General features: G+C 28.1%; 1 protein-coding gene across 1 annotated transcript in view; it reads left to right on the forward strand.

Moving 5' to 3' along the window:
- Positions 1-9,376, forward strand: part of babo (TGF-beta receptor type-1 babo) — a 33,606-nt gene extending 24,230 nt beyond the window's left edge. The window contains exons 4-8 of the mRNA XM_018549447.1: positions 5,763-5,996; positions 6,575-6,808; positions 7,322-7,662; positions 8,029-8,268; positions 9,254-9,376. Of these exons, the coding sequence (XP_018404949.1) occupies positions 5,763-5,996; positions 6,575-6,808; positions 7,322-7,662; positions 8,029-8,268; positions 9,254-9,376 (1,172 nt within the window). The remainder of the gene's footprint in view (positions 1-5,762; positions 5,997-6,574; positions 6,809-7,321; positions 7,663-8,028; positions 8,269-9,253) is intronic.
- The last annotated feature ends 7,466 nt before the right edge of the window (positions 9,377-16,842 follow it).

The following is a 16,842-nucleotide window of genomic DNA, read 5'->3' on the forward strand; positions in this document are numbered from 1 at the left end:
TACGTCTGATAACTTAGCAAAATTGAGTAAATAATTTATTGGTTGAATTCTAAAAGTTTAAAAAGCTATAAATAATATTTTTAAAATCATATAGAAATTGTTTCGACATTCTGAGATGTCAAATGATTCTACAATTGACTGATTGAGTCAACAAGTTAACAATCAAATAATTGATAACTGTCATCTGTTAAATTATCTTTTTTATGACGATTTTGTACTTTTAAGCACATTGTTGCATCAATGTATATAATAACTTATATAATGACTTACGCAATTAAAACTCTTAATTCATGCTCAATGATGTAACGAAGTTTGAAAAGTGAGAAAAGAGGTACAAATTTAACTAAGCCATTGAATTCTGACAAATGCAATTTGCGAAAGTTTTTGAAGCTTTAATGTCAATAGCACTTAAAAGCAATGGCAGATTTATATATTCTAGAGATTCAAGTATGTTGTTCAATTCCATTGTTGTTCTTTATATATATTTTTTGTATATGCATCATTATAAGACAAAGTTATTAATTATACATATTTTGTTCTTTTACTGCTTTTACAATTTTTTTTCTAATTTCTGCTTTTATAATTTCTTAATTTAATTAAAAAAATATATATTTTTTGCCATATATGTAAATTTGTCATTGTTTCACGGCGCTTCAGCTTTTCGTTTTGCGAATGAATTAACGGGAAAGAACTTTTCCAATGGCAACCTTGGTAAGGCATGCGTGCGACAGTGAGAAAAGCGGGGTATCGATTATCGATTTTCTACGCTTTTGTGAATTGTCTGGGCGCGCACTTTTCACACCATTCTCTCCTCTGTATTCCCCCATGTTTCATGTTCTCGCGTCATTTATCTTGCTTGTGCCAAGCTGACAAGACAAGGAATGGACAGAATGGCTGCCATCGACCAACAGTTCTCTCTATTCTGATCGCGTTCGTTGTGGTTTTTTATTTATGGATTTTTTTATTAAATAAAAAACGATATTTTGTTATTACTACAGAATGGCGTTGCTGTTTCGTTACATAATGTGAGATATAAATCACGTAATTCGTAATTATCTTTACAGAGTGTTTGAGAAGATTATATAAGCATGTATAACGTATTATAGTTTTTTAAATTTAGTACTTAATTAACTTTATTGCTTAAAACTGTTAACATTCTAATGTTAAAAAGAAATAACTGTCAAATAACAATTTAGAATTAAACTTAATTATTTAATTTTAATTATTATAATAATTTAGATTTATTTTTTTTAAATTAAACGTTTTATTATTTATTTACATTTGCAAAAGTGAATTTTAAAAAATTATTTTCTAATAAATAGATTTCAAATATATTTTGTCAATGTTATTAAATTGTGCACTCATATATAGGTATGTATTGCCATTTTCTGTTCCTATATCTCCTGTTCATAATAAAGAGGGGATATAGATAACGTATGTTCTGTGTACATTACGTATAGATAAGATAATACTAGTGTGTCTATATGTATATACACGTGTAAATTTTGCAACTCGCAAAAAATTTGATAAAAAATTCGAGGACATTCCGCACAGTCTACCATTTCACATATAAATGAAAGTATATTAACTCTAAAATATTTTTCCGGTATTTTTTTAAATATTCTTGTAATTTTTATCAAGTCATTTTAAATCATATATTTAAATAATACATTATGTAATTATATGTATATGTAATATATAGATTTCATTTAAAAGATTTATTTAAATCTTTTAAATAAATTGTAGAAATAATGGAAATATAGTTGTTTTTTAGAATAAATAAGTTTAACATATTTATTAATAACAATTAGTTTCAATGAAAATTTCATGAAATAATATTGTACGGAAATGAAACTTTGTAATATTTCTCTATCTTTCTACTATAGATAACATTTAAAGATTTAGATTATTAATTAATCCGATATAGTGTTTCTATCATAATTCAATTGATTGAAATTGTTTCAATTATAGATTAAGGAACCAAATTTACTATTTTAAGAAAGATTGTGTTTAATTGATTATATTGAAATATTTTACATAACGTTAATAAAATTAAATCAAATGAAAAGTATTTGTTACTTTTTAAAATAATTAATTGGTGGTCGATTATAAAAAGAATTATAGAATCATTATAAATTACACATTGTACATATGATTACAATACTTTGTAACAAAAGATAACTCAGTGAGATATTACAACAAATAAGTAATTTTAGCTGAGACTGCTGAAATTGCTGTTTGATGTGTTATGTTATAATCTAGACCTGTATTCTCTCTATCTTATCTCAGTAAATTTAAAGGTCAGCGAATTCAAACGTATGTTTTTATGTTAAATCATGTTTTTATATAAAGAGCAATACAATAAATTTATTTAGGTATTTAGCAATAAAATTTTTGAATAATCATTAACAGGATTATTCATTCATTTATTTATTTGTATTGTATTTCTGATTTTATTATTATTATTTAATTATTATTACTAGAACTATGTAGAAAATATATGTTATTGATGCGTATCTAAACGTGTCAGTGGATTCAATCGCGAATGTAAGTGATCATTGACAGTGAAGGTGTAATTTGCCAAGCGCGAACGGAATAGCTTCACCGGGAATATAAAGTAACGGGGCGTGAACAACACGATTTGGACAAAGGGATGACGGGACAGGCTGAAAGCGATATTCGATTGTACGTGCTCCAATAAATCGCGAGGATAGCCAGTTATCGGCGGATATCCTAGCAGAAGCGATTTGATATTAGCTGGAAATGCGTGGGTTCGTTTATAGAATTTGATATTCAAGTGGCAGTTTAATCAGTTCCAATGAGAATGTACTATAGTAGCATATTGAAAATATTTTCGTATTGAACCATTAGTTATAACGTCATCAATATTGAAACGTATATCATTATTAATTCTGTATAATTCTGTTATATTTAACATTTTTGGTTCTATTTTACTAAAAAGTATTTGTTTTTCCATAAAAATAAGTTAACAGAAATTTATTAAATTTAAATAAAGAGTGTAGTGTTCCCGTTGGATAATAAATGTTCTAGTTTTTCATATTTTATGTATTTTTAAATAACCAATATTGCGAAAGAGGAGTGTGTGTGGAACAATAATAAATTTATATTAAATTTGACAATTTTTAAAGTTTACTTATATACTGATGAGAGAAATAAATAATATTTATAGTAAAAAAATTTAATAATAGTATTTTTATTTTATTTCATTGTTATTTAAAACTTTTACATTTTTTTTAAATTAAAATATATTATTATAATGTTTAATTTGTATAATAATAACTATATTATTATATACCGTTTTTAAATAAAGTACTTACATGAAATTATATCTATATTAAAAAGAAAGAATACATTACACACGTTTTATATTAAAAATTGATACTGTAATAAAGAAAAAATATTTAGAAATTTTAAAATGTCTAGTATTTCTCTGCAATATTGAAAATATCAGTATTGTAATAACATACATTTCTTTCTGTCGATTATAAACAAAAACATTATGTGACGAAACAGAAGCTTATAAACATTGATCATTATTTAAATGACGTACAATATTTTTACGAACAATATTTTTATTAATATTGGCAAAATGCATATTCTCGTATTATCTCTCATTATTATCAAAAAACTCATCGTTGCTATGCGATCATTCATCAGTGAATCGTTTCTCGCCATATTGCCTGTCATCTCACTGAAATCTTCACAGGGATCAATATTCAATTATATCGCGATTCGTCCTATCTACCTATACATACATCGCGATAACCCTGTCAATTGAATTTCGCGATTGTTTGATTCCGCGATGAGTTGTATAGTTTGTTTTACATATCTACGAAAATCCAATTTTATCTCTCAAAACTTTGATTTACAAAGCTTTTACATCTGGAGAATAATATCGATACGTCTATTATAATTTTAATTCAGGAAAAATCAATTTGTAATAATTTTAAAAAAAATTATTAATCAGTAGGATTTAGTTATCTAATTTATTATTCAGAATTGTAGACTTTCAGTAAAAATTTACTTAAAAGCTTCGCAATTCTTTGATATACATTACATCAAAAACATTTTTATATTTAAATATTAACTTTAAAAGTATCTAATACATGCATAAGTGTAGAATCTAAATATAGATACTAAAATAATCTATATGTGTTACATTTTTGTTTATAATATTTTTTAAATATATTTTATCGTAAATATTAAAATCTTTTTTGCATTGTTACAGTAATCCATTTTATTGTAAACATAAAATTGCGAATTATGAAACGTAATCTAAGATAAACAAATGATCTTTGAATGAATAGTTTTGCTGAACATTTTATAACGATTTAATTGGCTGCTTCAGACATCGCTTAATACCATTTTCACTTATATTTGTATAATGAATTTCGGTAAATTGTTTAATAGCATTTGTGTGATTTGAAAGAATATACTTTAATGCTCTTCAATTCCATTATTCGCAGGTAAGTTAAATTTTGTGTTTAACGTGCTACTGATGTCTTGATAAGATATAATAGAAATATTTATCTTTGTTCTATGTGTTCATATCACATAGGATAAAGGATTACCTCGGATTTAATACTAGAACATTTTATGATTATGGATTCAGTAGAAGAAACATTATCTAGATATATAAGAATAAAAACTACACGACAAATGACTGTTTTATTGAGTTTATTTCATTAATATCTGTCAAAAAATTATAAAAGTAAATAACATAAGACAAATTTTACTTGATTTATATATACGACTTATTTAAACTAGTGTAGTAGTCCTAGTATTAAAATCTAAAATTTGAAATTAACAATTAAGATATACAAGGTAACTGAAGATAATGAAGATCAAGATAATAGCAAATTATCGAGGCACAGTTGTATGTTCGAAGAGATTTAGAACATCTTTCTATCCTGTGAGTTTTTAAAGGTTTTTAGCCATGAATCAAGCTATTGATCACTAAAACGATCAGACTGAAATCCTGTTCATGTTGCACTAAATTTGTTTTGAATATGTTTGTTTAATTGCTATTAGCATAGAGATCGCTTTACTTTAGATATATTTTATTAACATTTTGTATTATACATCTTCGCATTTTGTTATATATATGTATGTCTTCCGTACATGTTTTTCGTACCGCTTTTTGCTTTTTTAACGCTTACATTTCATAGTTTTTTTTCTTCGAAAATTTCTGCTCGCATTTGCTTGCTTTTGAATCAACAATGCATAATAGTGATTTTAATGAATTCATATACTCTCACGAAATTTTTTGTTTCTAATATCAGAGATATATTCAACATTATTTTTATATAAATATGAATCTATATTTAAACAAGAAACGTCGCATGAACATGATATCTGTACAATAGTCGTTTAGATATCATGAATGTTCATACGATGTCATATGTTGTGTGCAAGGAGTGTAAATTTTTAAAATAATTTGTTAGAAATTATGAAACAATTTTACTTATATTACCTAAACAAATAATGTTACTAAATGTCAGCAAAAATAAGTAACGCGTGAAAACATACAAGATCTTTTTACATTCATATAATTTGTAAATCTTGAGAGAATACATAATTTACTCATTTAGGAATATACGTTACAAGTTGAATATCTCTGATATTGGTATATCATACCTTCAGTATAATAATGTGTACAATACGGCGTCATCAAGATTGAATTAGCGTTTATTCAGTGCTTCCTACGTGCAAATAATAACTGTATATATCTTGACCGAAAGTATCGTCAAGTGGTGATGACGCAACATGGGTTACCTGGAAAATGGCTTTGACGATAGCACTACCAATATGCGCAATCTGCGTGGTCGTAATGGCAATCTATCACATACACATGACCAAAAAGAGGCCGGCTAGGCACTTTCCGGATGACTCGATGGAGGCTCCGGACCGACCAATTCTGGGTGGCGTCACTATCAGGGACATGTTAGAGATGACTACGAGTGGTAGCGGCTCAGGTAGGTCAAATTAAATTAAAGTTTATCATTTATAACCAGTATAGAACGATAAGATAAAAGGCAAACGTTAGTTATTCTTTATTATACAGTTATTACGGATACATATTTATTAGCAAATTTAAGACGTAGATAATAATAACAATTAAAAATTTACGTTATATTATTAAAAATTATACAGATTTCACACAGAAAATTTTTATTTTACAGTTTTTTAGTAAATGCGTAGTAAATATTTTATAAAATATTATTAGTTTCTTTAATTAATTAATTATACTAGTCTATTTTATTTCATGTGATCTAAAAAAAATGATTAAAGTCTTTGTATGTATACGATATACTAACGTGTGTAAAAATACGGATAAATCATTACATCCAAATTTAATTAGCTCGTTGAATTTAAATTGCTAAATTAATCTATAGCTCAGATTTTTTTACTAATAGAGATTCTTTTATAAAGTTATGTATTTATACACACGTTAATCCATTTATCTTTTGGTCATAATATACGAATACGCGAAGCGTGAGTCATCTTTAATGATACTGAAATTTACGTTCTCCAATGCCCATCCTCTCTCAAGTAGGCCTGCCACTTCTGGTACAACGGAGTATAGCGCGCCAGATTCAGCTGGTGGAAACGATCGGAAAAGGCCGCTTCGGTGAGGTCTGGCGCGGTCGTTGGCGCGGCGAAAATGTTGCTGTAAAGATCTTCAGCTCGCGAGAGGAGAGATCCTGGTTCCGAGAAGCCGAAATTTATCAGACAGTGATGTTGAGGCATGACAATATCCTAGGTTTTATCGCTGCCGATAACAAAGGTGTGAATTTCTTTATATTCGTAGATACTTATAATCTAAAATTCCAGTGAAATCGAAACTCGTACCTAACAAATAGTTTAGTACTTATTCCTCAATGTATCTACTTTCGGCAATTTTCAAAGTATTTATTACGTCTCTTTTTTAATTTGAAAGAGAATTTTAATACGAATCATTGTAACCTCTCTCTCTCTCTCTTCTGTTTCAAAAATTTTAAAATAAAAAATATAATTTAAAATTAAATTAACCTGCTAATTTGTTATTATTAAAATACATTTTATATATTAATGAATTAAATTCGGTTAGTCCAATTTATCAAACAAATTTATTTCTGGAGATGTTTCGAGCGCACAGACGATCTCTTTAGATGATATAAAACATTCAAAGATTCCTTTTATCGATTTTCATTACATATTTCATCATCTTGCACATTACTTGAGAGCTACTGTGATTGAATTATGTCTTCTGAATAAATTGTGAATTGATGGAATGACGGGTCATTTTGTTCCTCTTTAGATAATGGCACGTGGACACAGCTATGGCTGATAACGGATTATCACGAAAAGGGTTCGCTCTTCGATTACCTCAACAGATCGACCGTCGACACGAACGGTATGATAAGGATGGCCTTGTCGATCGCCACTGGCTTGGCGCATCTTCATATGGAAATAGTCGGCACGCAAGGCAAGCCGGCCATTGCTCATCGGGACCTGAAGTCAAAAAATATCCTCGTGAAGACTAATGGTACCTGCGCCATAGGCGACCTCGGATTGGCCGCCAGGCACGACGTAATCACGGATACCGTCGACATTCAGCTCAACAATAGAGTCGGCACAAAGAGATACATGGCGCCTGAGGTAATTATATTGCCATGTGAAAGAAGGTTCCTCTGATTCGAAGTGTAAAAAGCAGAAGTATATACTCTCTATTCTTAAGAAAAATAAAACTAGAAATATAATTATATTAATTAATATTAAAAAGTAACATAAAATGACTCAAAAAGAATGAAATTCAAAATAAATTTGAAGGGCTCTACGAACCAAACAATTTCGTTTATTGTAAAACAAAATATTTCGCAGGCGAAATGAATGCGTCTGAAAAAAGTTTAAATTTGTTGGACACTGTTATCAAACAATAAAAATATGGAAGATAATTCGCGATGGTTTGCACTTAGTCAGGAAGACGGTTCTTCGGTAATTCATGCTAACGTTTTCTGCTTTCAGGTTCTTGAAGAGACGATAAACATGAACCACTTTGACTCGTTCAAGAGGGCCGATGTATACGCACTCGGTCTGATCCTCTGGGAGATCGCTAGACGTTGTAATGTCGGCGGAATTCACGACGAGTATCAGTTGCCCTTTTACGACTTGGTGCCTTCCGATCCAACTATCGAGGAAATGCGGAAAGTCGTGTGCACTGATCGACAGCGGCCGTCGATACCGAATCGATGGCAGTCGATCGAAGTGAGTGTTAAAGCAAAAAAGTATAGTTAAAATTATCAATTTTACTTAGAACAATTGTTCAAAAAAATAAATTATAGGTAAACAAAAATATAACTATATATAGACCCTTTAACTAAAAAAATTATTTTGTTCTAATGCTTGTATTCGTTTATTAACATTCATATGACTTGAAAATTTAGCGAAATGAGATATAATAATTGAATAATTATAAAATGCAATAAAATCATAGCAGTGATTGGCAGATAAAATTTGAATTAAAAATAATCATATTTATTATTTGGAAACCTAAATTATTTTAGCTAAAGTTACATTTTACTAAAACTATAATAAGGGAGTTTATTCGAAAAGAATGATTTTTTTGAAATATCTTAAAATTTAAGTAGATACAAATATGAAAATAATTTTGTTAGACTATTAAAGTAATTATGTAGAAAATTCAAGCATGATCATAGGCAACGATGTAAAAAGTTTCGACGTTCTAGCAATCAGTTTGAGGCCCGATTTTTCATTATCTGGTTAACTTGTGGTTAAGCTTAACCTGATGTTTCATCCAATGAGCTTTATCTATGACATCACCATAGATGAAGCCCATTGGATAAAACATCAGGTTAAGCTTAACCACAAGTTAACCAGATAATGAAAAATCGGGCCTGAGTGTCTTACATAATTATTCTGATGACCTCGCAAGCAGGACAATAAGTTATTATGATATTAAAATGATTCCAAAATGATTATTAAAAATCATTTTTTAATAACTTCCGATTCATCTTAATGTCATTTTGACATGATCATGACTTGTTGTTTTACTTGGGCTAACAAAATTATTTTTAAATATTGTATCTAGTTAATATAAAATTTGCATCTAGTTAAATTTTTAAATATTTTAACAAAACTGTTCTTACTGTGAATATAAAATTACTTTTTTGAAAAATATTACTTAAGTTAAATTGATAATTAATTATAACTATTTATTATTTATATACAGGCTCTGCAAGTAATGTCGAAAGTAATGAAGGAATGTTGGTATCACAATGCCGCCGCCAGGCTAACCGCACTCAGGATCAAGAAATCGCTCGCTAATTATGGCGCTATAGACGACCTGAAATAGATTAAGCTGTTGCCGAGCTCTTCAACAAAAAAGCGACAAAAGTCGATTGGATCATATATGTGAATGTTGCTATTTTGAAATTTGATGCGATAGAGCTTCCGGCAGGATGAAGAAATATTTCGCGTAGTCGAGAAGAATCTGGAACAGATTAGATGGAATTATGAGATTCTTTCTTATGCGAGATTGATGGCCTCGACCGAGTAAAATACAGTATGAATAGGATTGGTATCGCAGAATTGTAAGAGATAGAAAATAGAATGGATTTTTACACGTGTTGATTATTTTGAATGATGGATAGCGTGTGAGATATAGGAAGAAATATTATTTCAGTCCCGATATATCGCGGCCTGATGATCGGTCACTCTGTAGAATGGGTCAACAGGCAATCACAATACGTGTTCGGTTAATCGAACGATCGCTCAATTACGCGCCACCTACTTTGACACATGCGGATACTAACACATAAAAAAGAATACAAACCGCTGCATATTTATTACGATAATACTAAGATAATGAAGTATACAAATTTATTATGTAGCAACATTTATTGATTAATACTAATGAGTAACAGTTCTCGCATGTACACACATATATAATTATATATTACATATATATATATTCCTGTTATCTTGGAATAATTGAGTCGATTAACCGAACTATCTATTGTTTAGGTGACCTTATAAACAAGTTACCTCAATGAAACGATCACTATGCTCGCGCAAAGTATATCGAATAGCCGGAAGTAATCAGGATGTCGTGCAAGATTTAAACGTATCAATTCAGTTCCGACTTTGATGGCGGAAAATTATAAGCGAAGAAACAACAGGATAACATTTTTTAATTTCATTTCCAAAGTTCTACAGTGAAAATTTACTATTTTAGTGCAAAAATTACAATTATATTACAATTATAGAATTACACGTTTGATATAGGGAGTCTATATGTCATACATTATGTTATACAAAGAGAATACGTATCTTTTTTGATTTTTACTCTTCTGAAAAAAGTGCCGAGTTGATAAAAATGATTATACAGGGTAGATAGGAAAACCGGACAACCAAGTGATTAACGTTGATGTATTCAATAGAAACAATTTGAATAAGGCGGATCTTCTCGTCAAGAAATCCTCTAGTGATGTTTATGCATTCACTGACAAAATTTACAGACGAAATGTATTGTTAACAAGAATACTCACCTTTCCTCCGATGTGTGAGGTGTTATAAAACTTTGGCACATCGTCCGGTTTTATTTGTCGACCCTATACGTATACTCTTAGTATAGTAGATACATACGAATGTTTTGCTCAAGACGAATATTTTTGCGAGATCATACGGAAAATAAGCGTAAGGGTACGCAAGGTTTTTGAAATGTGTTTTCTTTGTAATGCAGAAAGGTTAACATTGAAATTGAGGCTGATACTAAGCTCAAAAGCGCGCGTATATCGTAAAGAGAAACGCAAGAGGGTATGAGAAACGTGTGAGAATGCAAAAACGTATGACTTGAATTAGGATTGGTACAAGAAAAAGAAAAAAGTGAAAAACAGATTTGATAAAAAAATTCATTGGAGATTTATATTTTCGGGTATTTTTTTCGCGGAATAATGAAAAGTACGAAATGCAGCAAAGATGGATATCGATTGTATATTAGAAGAACGGATGTAGTTAGGCAAGAAGAAATCAATTGATACTAATAAATATAGTTGTCAACTTTTGAGATAACTTCTTGAACGTGTTTGTTCATTTTTAATAATGTAATCTTTTTAACAATGGAGAATGTCGCAGATAAATTTTCTAAATATGATTGAACCAAAAGAAATATTAAATAGTTTAATGTTGAAATGTAGTTCTTTTTTAAACAGTAAGTATAAGATAATATAAGATTATGTATATAAAAAAATAATACATATTTAAGAGAAATTAAGTAACGAAATAGTATTTTTAAATTGATTTTTTCTAGCTTAACTATATCCAAGTGCTCTTTGGATAATTTCTATCGTGTTGCGTTTAAGATGTTAAAGGAATTCATCTATTTGTCGAATGCTGTTTTATAAACTTTTTTCAATTAAAAACTCCGAATGTAGTCTTCAGATGAATTTACATCTACGCGCTGTATTTCGATAGATTAAAAAGCAATCGTAGTGCTCGAGGTAAGTACTATATAACTTTGATATACCGCGAGATAAGAATGCGACGAGTATGCGTATGGGATGTCTCTTCATAAAACATAATTACGATTTTCGTCGAAGAACAGGAGAAACTGTTCTATTTATCCGTAAACGGATTCTTCTTTTCTTCAATGAATGGTTGATTATATTGGTAGTGTATAGTGTATACTTCTTTGACAAAATGAGAAAAAATCTTTATTTGGAGTGAAAGATAGCAAGCGAGCAAAGTGTGCGATAGAATACAAGAGAACAGGAAAATAAGAATCTTCGTCATCCAATAGTCAACGTAAAAGTCTGCGAGGTTACAATTATTATTATTATTATGCTATAGACAAAATAACGGAGAATTCTTTGAATACATAATCATATTTTTATATTATTTTTTACAGATAACGTTGATCGAACGTCTTTCTAATTTTCCTCTTCCGTTTTTACATGCTCGCAATGTTCCGACCCAGTTACATATAATTTCACATAACGATGGCACTACATTTATTAATTCTCTATCTAATATATATTTAAATTACTGTTGATAGTTCTTAATTTGTGAGACATAATCCAATTTAAACGATATATTTTATTAGATATAATTTTATAGAATTTTTCTTTAATAGGAGCAAATTAAGAATAATTACAATAAAATCCTTTTATATTTTCTTGGAATTAAAATTTATCGATACAAATAATTTAAATAAAAATTTTATTAACATTTTTAGTTAAATAATATTAAATTAAATTATTTATAATATTAAAAAATGAATATTTATACTTTAATATTTTTGACGACAAGTAACATCAGGCTGCTTTCAAGGAAGATTTGCAACGTAAATATTTACTTTTTAATATTAAATAAAAATTTTATTATTATTAATTTAAAAATGCTATTAAACATTTTATTCCAAATCAAATTATTAACTTACTACTTCGGTTGGGTTTATTTTCATGACAAAACATTTATGGGGACTTTAAACATAATTATTTAATACATTAGTAAATATGTCGTTACGCAAATTAAGACTAATCAGCATATTATAATAATGTATAATAAGTATATGCATTATATATAGACAAACAGAATATGTCTCCAAAAATTAATTTTGTACATTAGAAAGTGACAAATATTTTTTATTTGGCAGACAAAATAAGACGAAATGATGAATCGTGAATACGATTTATTTATTCTGGAGTGACGTTACACGCGGATTGCAATTTGCCGAAAGACTGAATCTACGATTGATTAGTGAATAATAAATAATTAAGGTTGAAGACGTTTACCTTTACTTTCAAGTTAATAGAAATCTTGATATTAACAAAGTATACAGTAAAATAGTTATATTAACATGTCTTTTACATAATTTATTATTAAAATTTAATCTCTAAATTATTTTTGATTTACAAAATTATAACATAAATTCTTTAACGTTTTGAATTTAATTTTTTAGATACTTTTCTTAGGACAGATTTCAAGAACTATTGTATAAAAAATTTTTACTTGTTTTTTTTTATCGCTATTGTAACCACATTCTATTTTCATAAGAGAATGATGTTTAACATTTATTTATATTTTGTTAACAGAATTAATTTAAAAACTCACATTTTAATTAATTTAATGATTATTTGTTTCCTATTTTTTGTTATTTAAGATATAGAAAAAAGACTGAGCTTACGTAGAGCTATTTAGATATTCTTACAGTTTCTAAATTTTTTTCTTCCGATACAGTTTTAAGTAAATATTTTTATTCTTTAGAAATTTTTTTTAATCTGTTGATCTTCATTATAAATTATAAACTTTAATTTATACTTACAATTAGTAATAAAGATTTGGGAATATTTCTGCTATATAGGTAAATTGAAAAGCAACAATTGCATACAAGTTTTAACAAATTATCGCTAAAAAGCTACAACCTTATGTTTCTTTACTCGTTTTTATTTTTCATACATTCCTGTTACAATATAAGTTAATTTATCATACGTAAATAATATAATCTGTATATCGTTGAAGCTTTGCGGTAACGTTCTACAAATCTATTAGTATAATACCGCAAACTCGACTCTGATGTCTCCCCCATAGCTGTTTCCATACTGCTAGTACAACTCCCTGTGCCAATATCTGACTGAGTATTAACTAAAACGACAAAGACAGGATAATAATGTACATTATATTTCCATGAGTTATACATGCTCCCAAACGAGGAAAAATATCTTTGGTATAAATTCTTGTGCATTATTATACTAATTGAATGCAAAATAAGTATTTGAGAGACATTAAGAAACTTTAAGAAAATATTGTCGAACAATCTTAGCTAAATAAATTTTTTGTAATTAACATGTAATTAGCAAAGAATACATTCAATGTAACAGAGTTGATAAATTAATTTAAATTACATATATCAACTTAATGGATTAAAAATTTGAATGTACTAAAACAAAAAGATATTTTTCTTCCTCTGCACATAGCCATTGCCAACTATATTTCCGGGCGATGATAAATGAATGTCACTCCCGAATTCGTCTTAATATCAATTGAATTATCAAAATTACAACTGGGTCGCTGAACCATCGAACAGTCTGACTTACATTTGACAAAATACCTAACTGCCAAATAATATTTCATCTTCTGCACTCTTTTTCCGCTCCGTACTGTTTGAACTATCCCACACACTTGTACAAAAGAGTAACAATAAATTAGAAGAGAACGTTGCACAGGCGGCATTTAATGCCAACGTTGATTCCACTAGAAGGAAGAAACTTGTACCTTTAAAGGCGATTTACCGTCTATTTTGTTTTACGCTTTAGGCGATACCAGTGTTTATAGCAATTACCGGTGGAAAGAAGAAATCTTGTTATCGAAGAAAATCGCATTGTTCTAATATATCATATCGAATATATGTATATGTATAAGGATTTATTAAACACAAAACTATAAATCTATATTTTAGAGATATTTTATTTTAAAGTCACACTCACAGAAGAAAATCAGAAAATTTTGAAATTGTTGTGAATTACGTTAACTGTACTAATTATACTTTATCTACTGTGTGATGCAACTGCACATAGTTTAGTTTTACAAACTTTTTTATTTCTATGAAACACAATAATTGTATATTAATGCAAGTCAATGGTTTGTCACATTTTGCTAATATTCAATTTATAAATAATTTATTTATTATATACCACAAATATTGCAAGCAATTCTTTTTTCTGTTTTATATTCATACAAAAATATATATTTATAAGTTTTTTTTTATAAAACATTATACAATTACAAATTATATTAGGCTAAAAAGAAGGTATAAAAAATTTGTTTTGAATTTTGTAATTAAAAAATGATTTTTGTAATGATTTAATCAGAACAGTGCGATTTTTTTATCAATATGATACTACACATTATATTAAATAAATATTATATAAATAAGTTAATTAGCAAATGCTAAAGGTTTATAGACCAAAAATATTTTCCATTTATTTGGATGGTTTGGAGAATATACTGCAAATATTCAACATTTTTGCAACCTCCGAACAAAGAGCTTTTATTCTATTTATTTTCCTCTACATAATTAAACAAGTCTCTAATAATAATTACGATATTTTGTTTGTAATTAATTATTGTTTTGTCCTTTTTTGTGTTGTTTGTTCTTTTACAGAGTTATTTACATTTTAAAAGATCAGCTCTTATAGTTGTGTTGAATGTACAATATTATACAGAATTTCAAATATTCGTTTAATCAGAGAAAAAAGTTTTAGTGAATTTTCAAATTTCTTAATCAGAGAAAAAAATGCTTGAGTATAAATTTCTAAATTTGTTATAATTTTAATAATTTGACAAATACGTTTATTTCTTTCATTGTTTTATTGTTGACTAAATAATTAATTTTTTTATTTTGGTTGGCAAATGAAACGCGTAATAAAGAAGAGAATATAAAAGCTTCCAAATTAAATTGTTTGCAGACGCAGTTTTTTGTTTTTTTTTTATAAATATATATGTTAAAAAAATATCTATTAGTCACACTATTAGCGACGATAAGTTCATTGTTTCATCATTGCTATATCATAATTTCTATTCTCTGTATTTCCCATTTTATTGTATAATATTCTGTATATAATGGTGTAAATGTTCATTGACAACTTATATATGAATAGAATGAGCACTTGTAATTTTGTAACAGCGGATGGGTGAGTTGATGAATGATACCATTTTAACTTTGATTATTTGTAACATTTGTAATGGGCATGTCGCGTCTCCTCTATTTTTTCCATCTACTCTCAAATAAATTGCGATAAATATAGTGTCACAGAAGGTTGTTGCTGTTAAAGATTTATCTCGAAATAAAAAAATTTGCGAAATGTGTTACGGGCTTGTATAATGTAATAGGAATAAAGAAATAATAAATCAGAGAGTTTCAGCTTATACAAAACGAGATATATTGTGGAATAAAATTTATATCGAGTAAAAATTGTTTGTGAAATATCAAACATTGCGCGCGCTAAATAATGCGCTATAAATATTAAAAGTAAAATACATAAATCGCAAATTATAATTATAATAAAAGAAAAAAATGAAGAGCAACAACTCTTTCTATGGGCATATTTTATTAGAGAGCTGCTTGATTTGGTACATATATTCGAAAGACTGAGATGCTTAATTTTTTTTAACTAAAACAATCTACAAACAAAATAATAGGAACATAGCATTAATGTTATAATTCGCATTCAACAATGTAACAATTATGTAAAACATGTGTTATATTACATTTATACTATTGAGTGTGAAATTATAGAAAATATAACATTGATGTTATGTTTCTGTTACTTAATGCGGTAATAGAAGCCACGAACATGCGAGAACATTGACGATCCAATGAGTTACCGTTTTTTATAATTATTATTGCAATACTGTATCTCGTTTGTCTCGTGGCACAAATATAGCAATTGACTTTATCGAAATCGATAAAGTTTTGTTATTTTTTCGTTAATAACGAATTAACAATCGCGTTCCACGACTCTTTACGACTCTTACGACGCTCATTTGTTACTAGAGAATCAAGTTTTCTACGATTTATATAATAAAAACCGGTGACGTGTATGTTAAATCGTAACCATTAATTACTGCCGCTGTATAAAGCGTGCCTGGCGGTGTGGATGGATCTTACTATTGTTAATAGATATACGTACCTAATGTTATTAATTATTAACTCTTGATTTTGATTGAAAATGCAAGATTATTGAAGCCTAATGTATGAGATTTAACAAGGACAACAAATTAATAAAATAAATTAAAATCATTTATAAGATGTACGATTAG

The sequence above is a fragment of the Cyphomyrmex costatus genome, unplaced genomic scaffold (genome assembly GCF_001594065.2).
Source record: "Cyphomyrmex costatus isolate MS0001 unplaced genomic scaffold, Ccosl1.0 scaffold123, whole genome shotgun sequence".
NCBI classification, from domain to species: domain Eukaryota; kingdom Metazoa; phylum Arthropoda; class Insecta; order Hymenoptera; family Formicidae; genus Cyphomyrmex; species Cyphomyrmex costatus.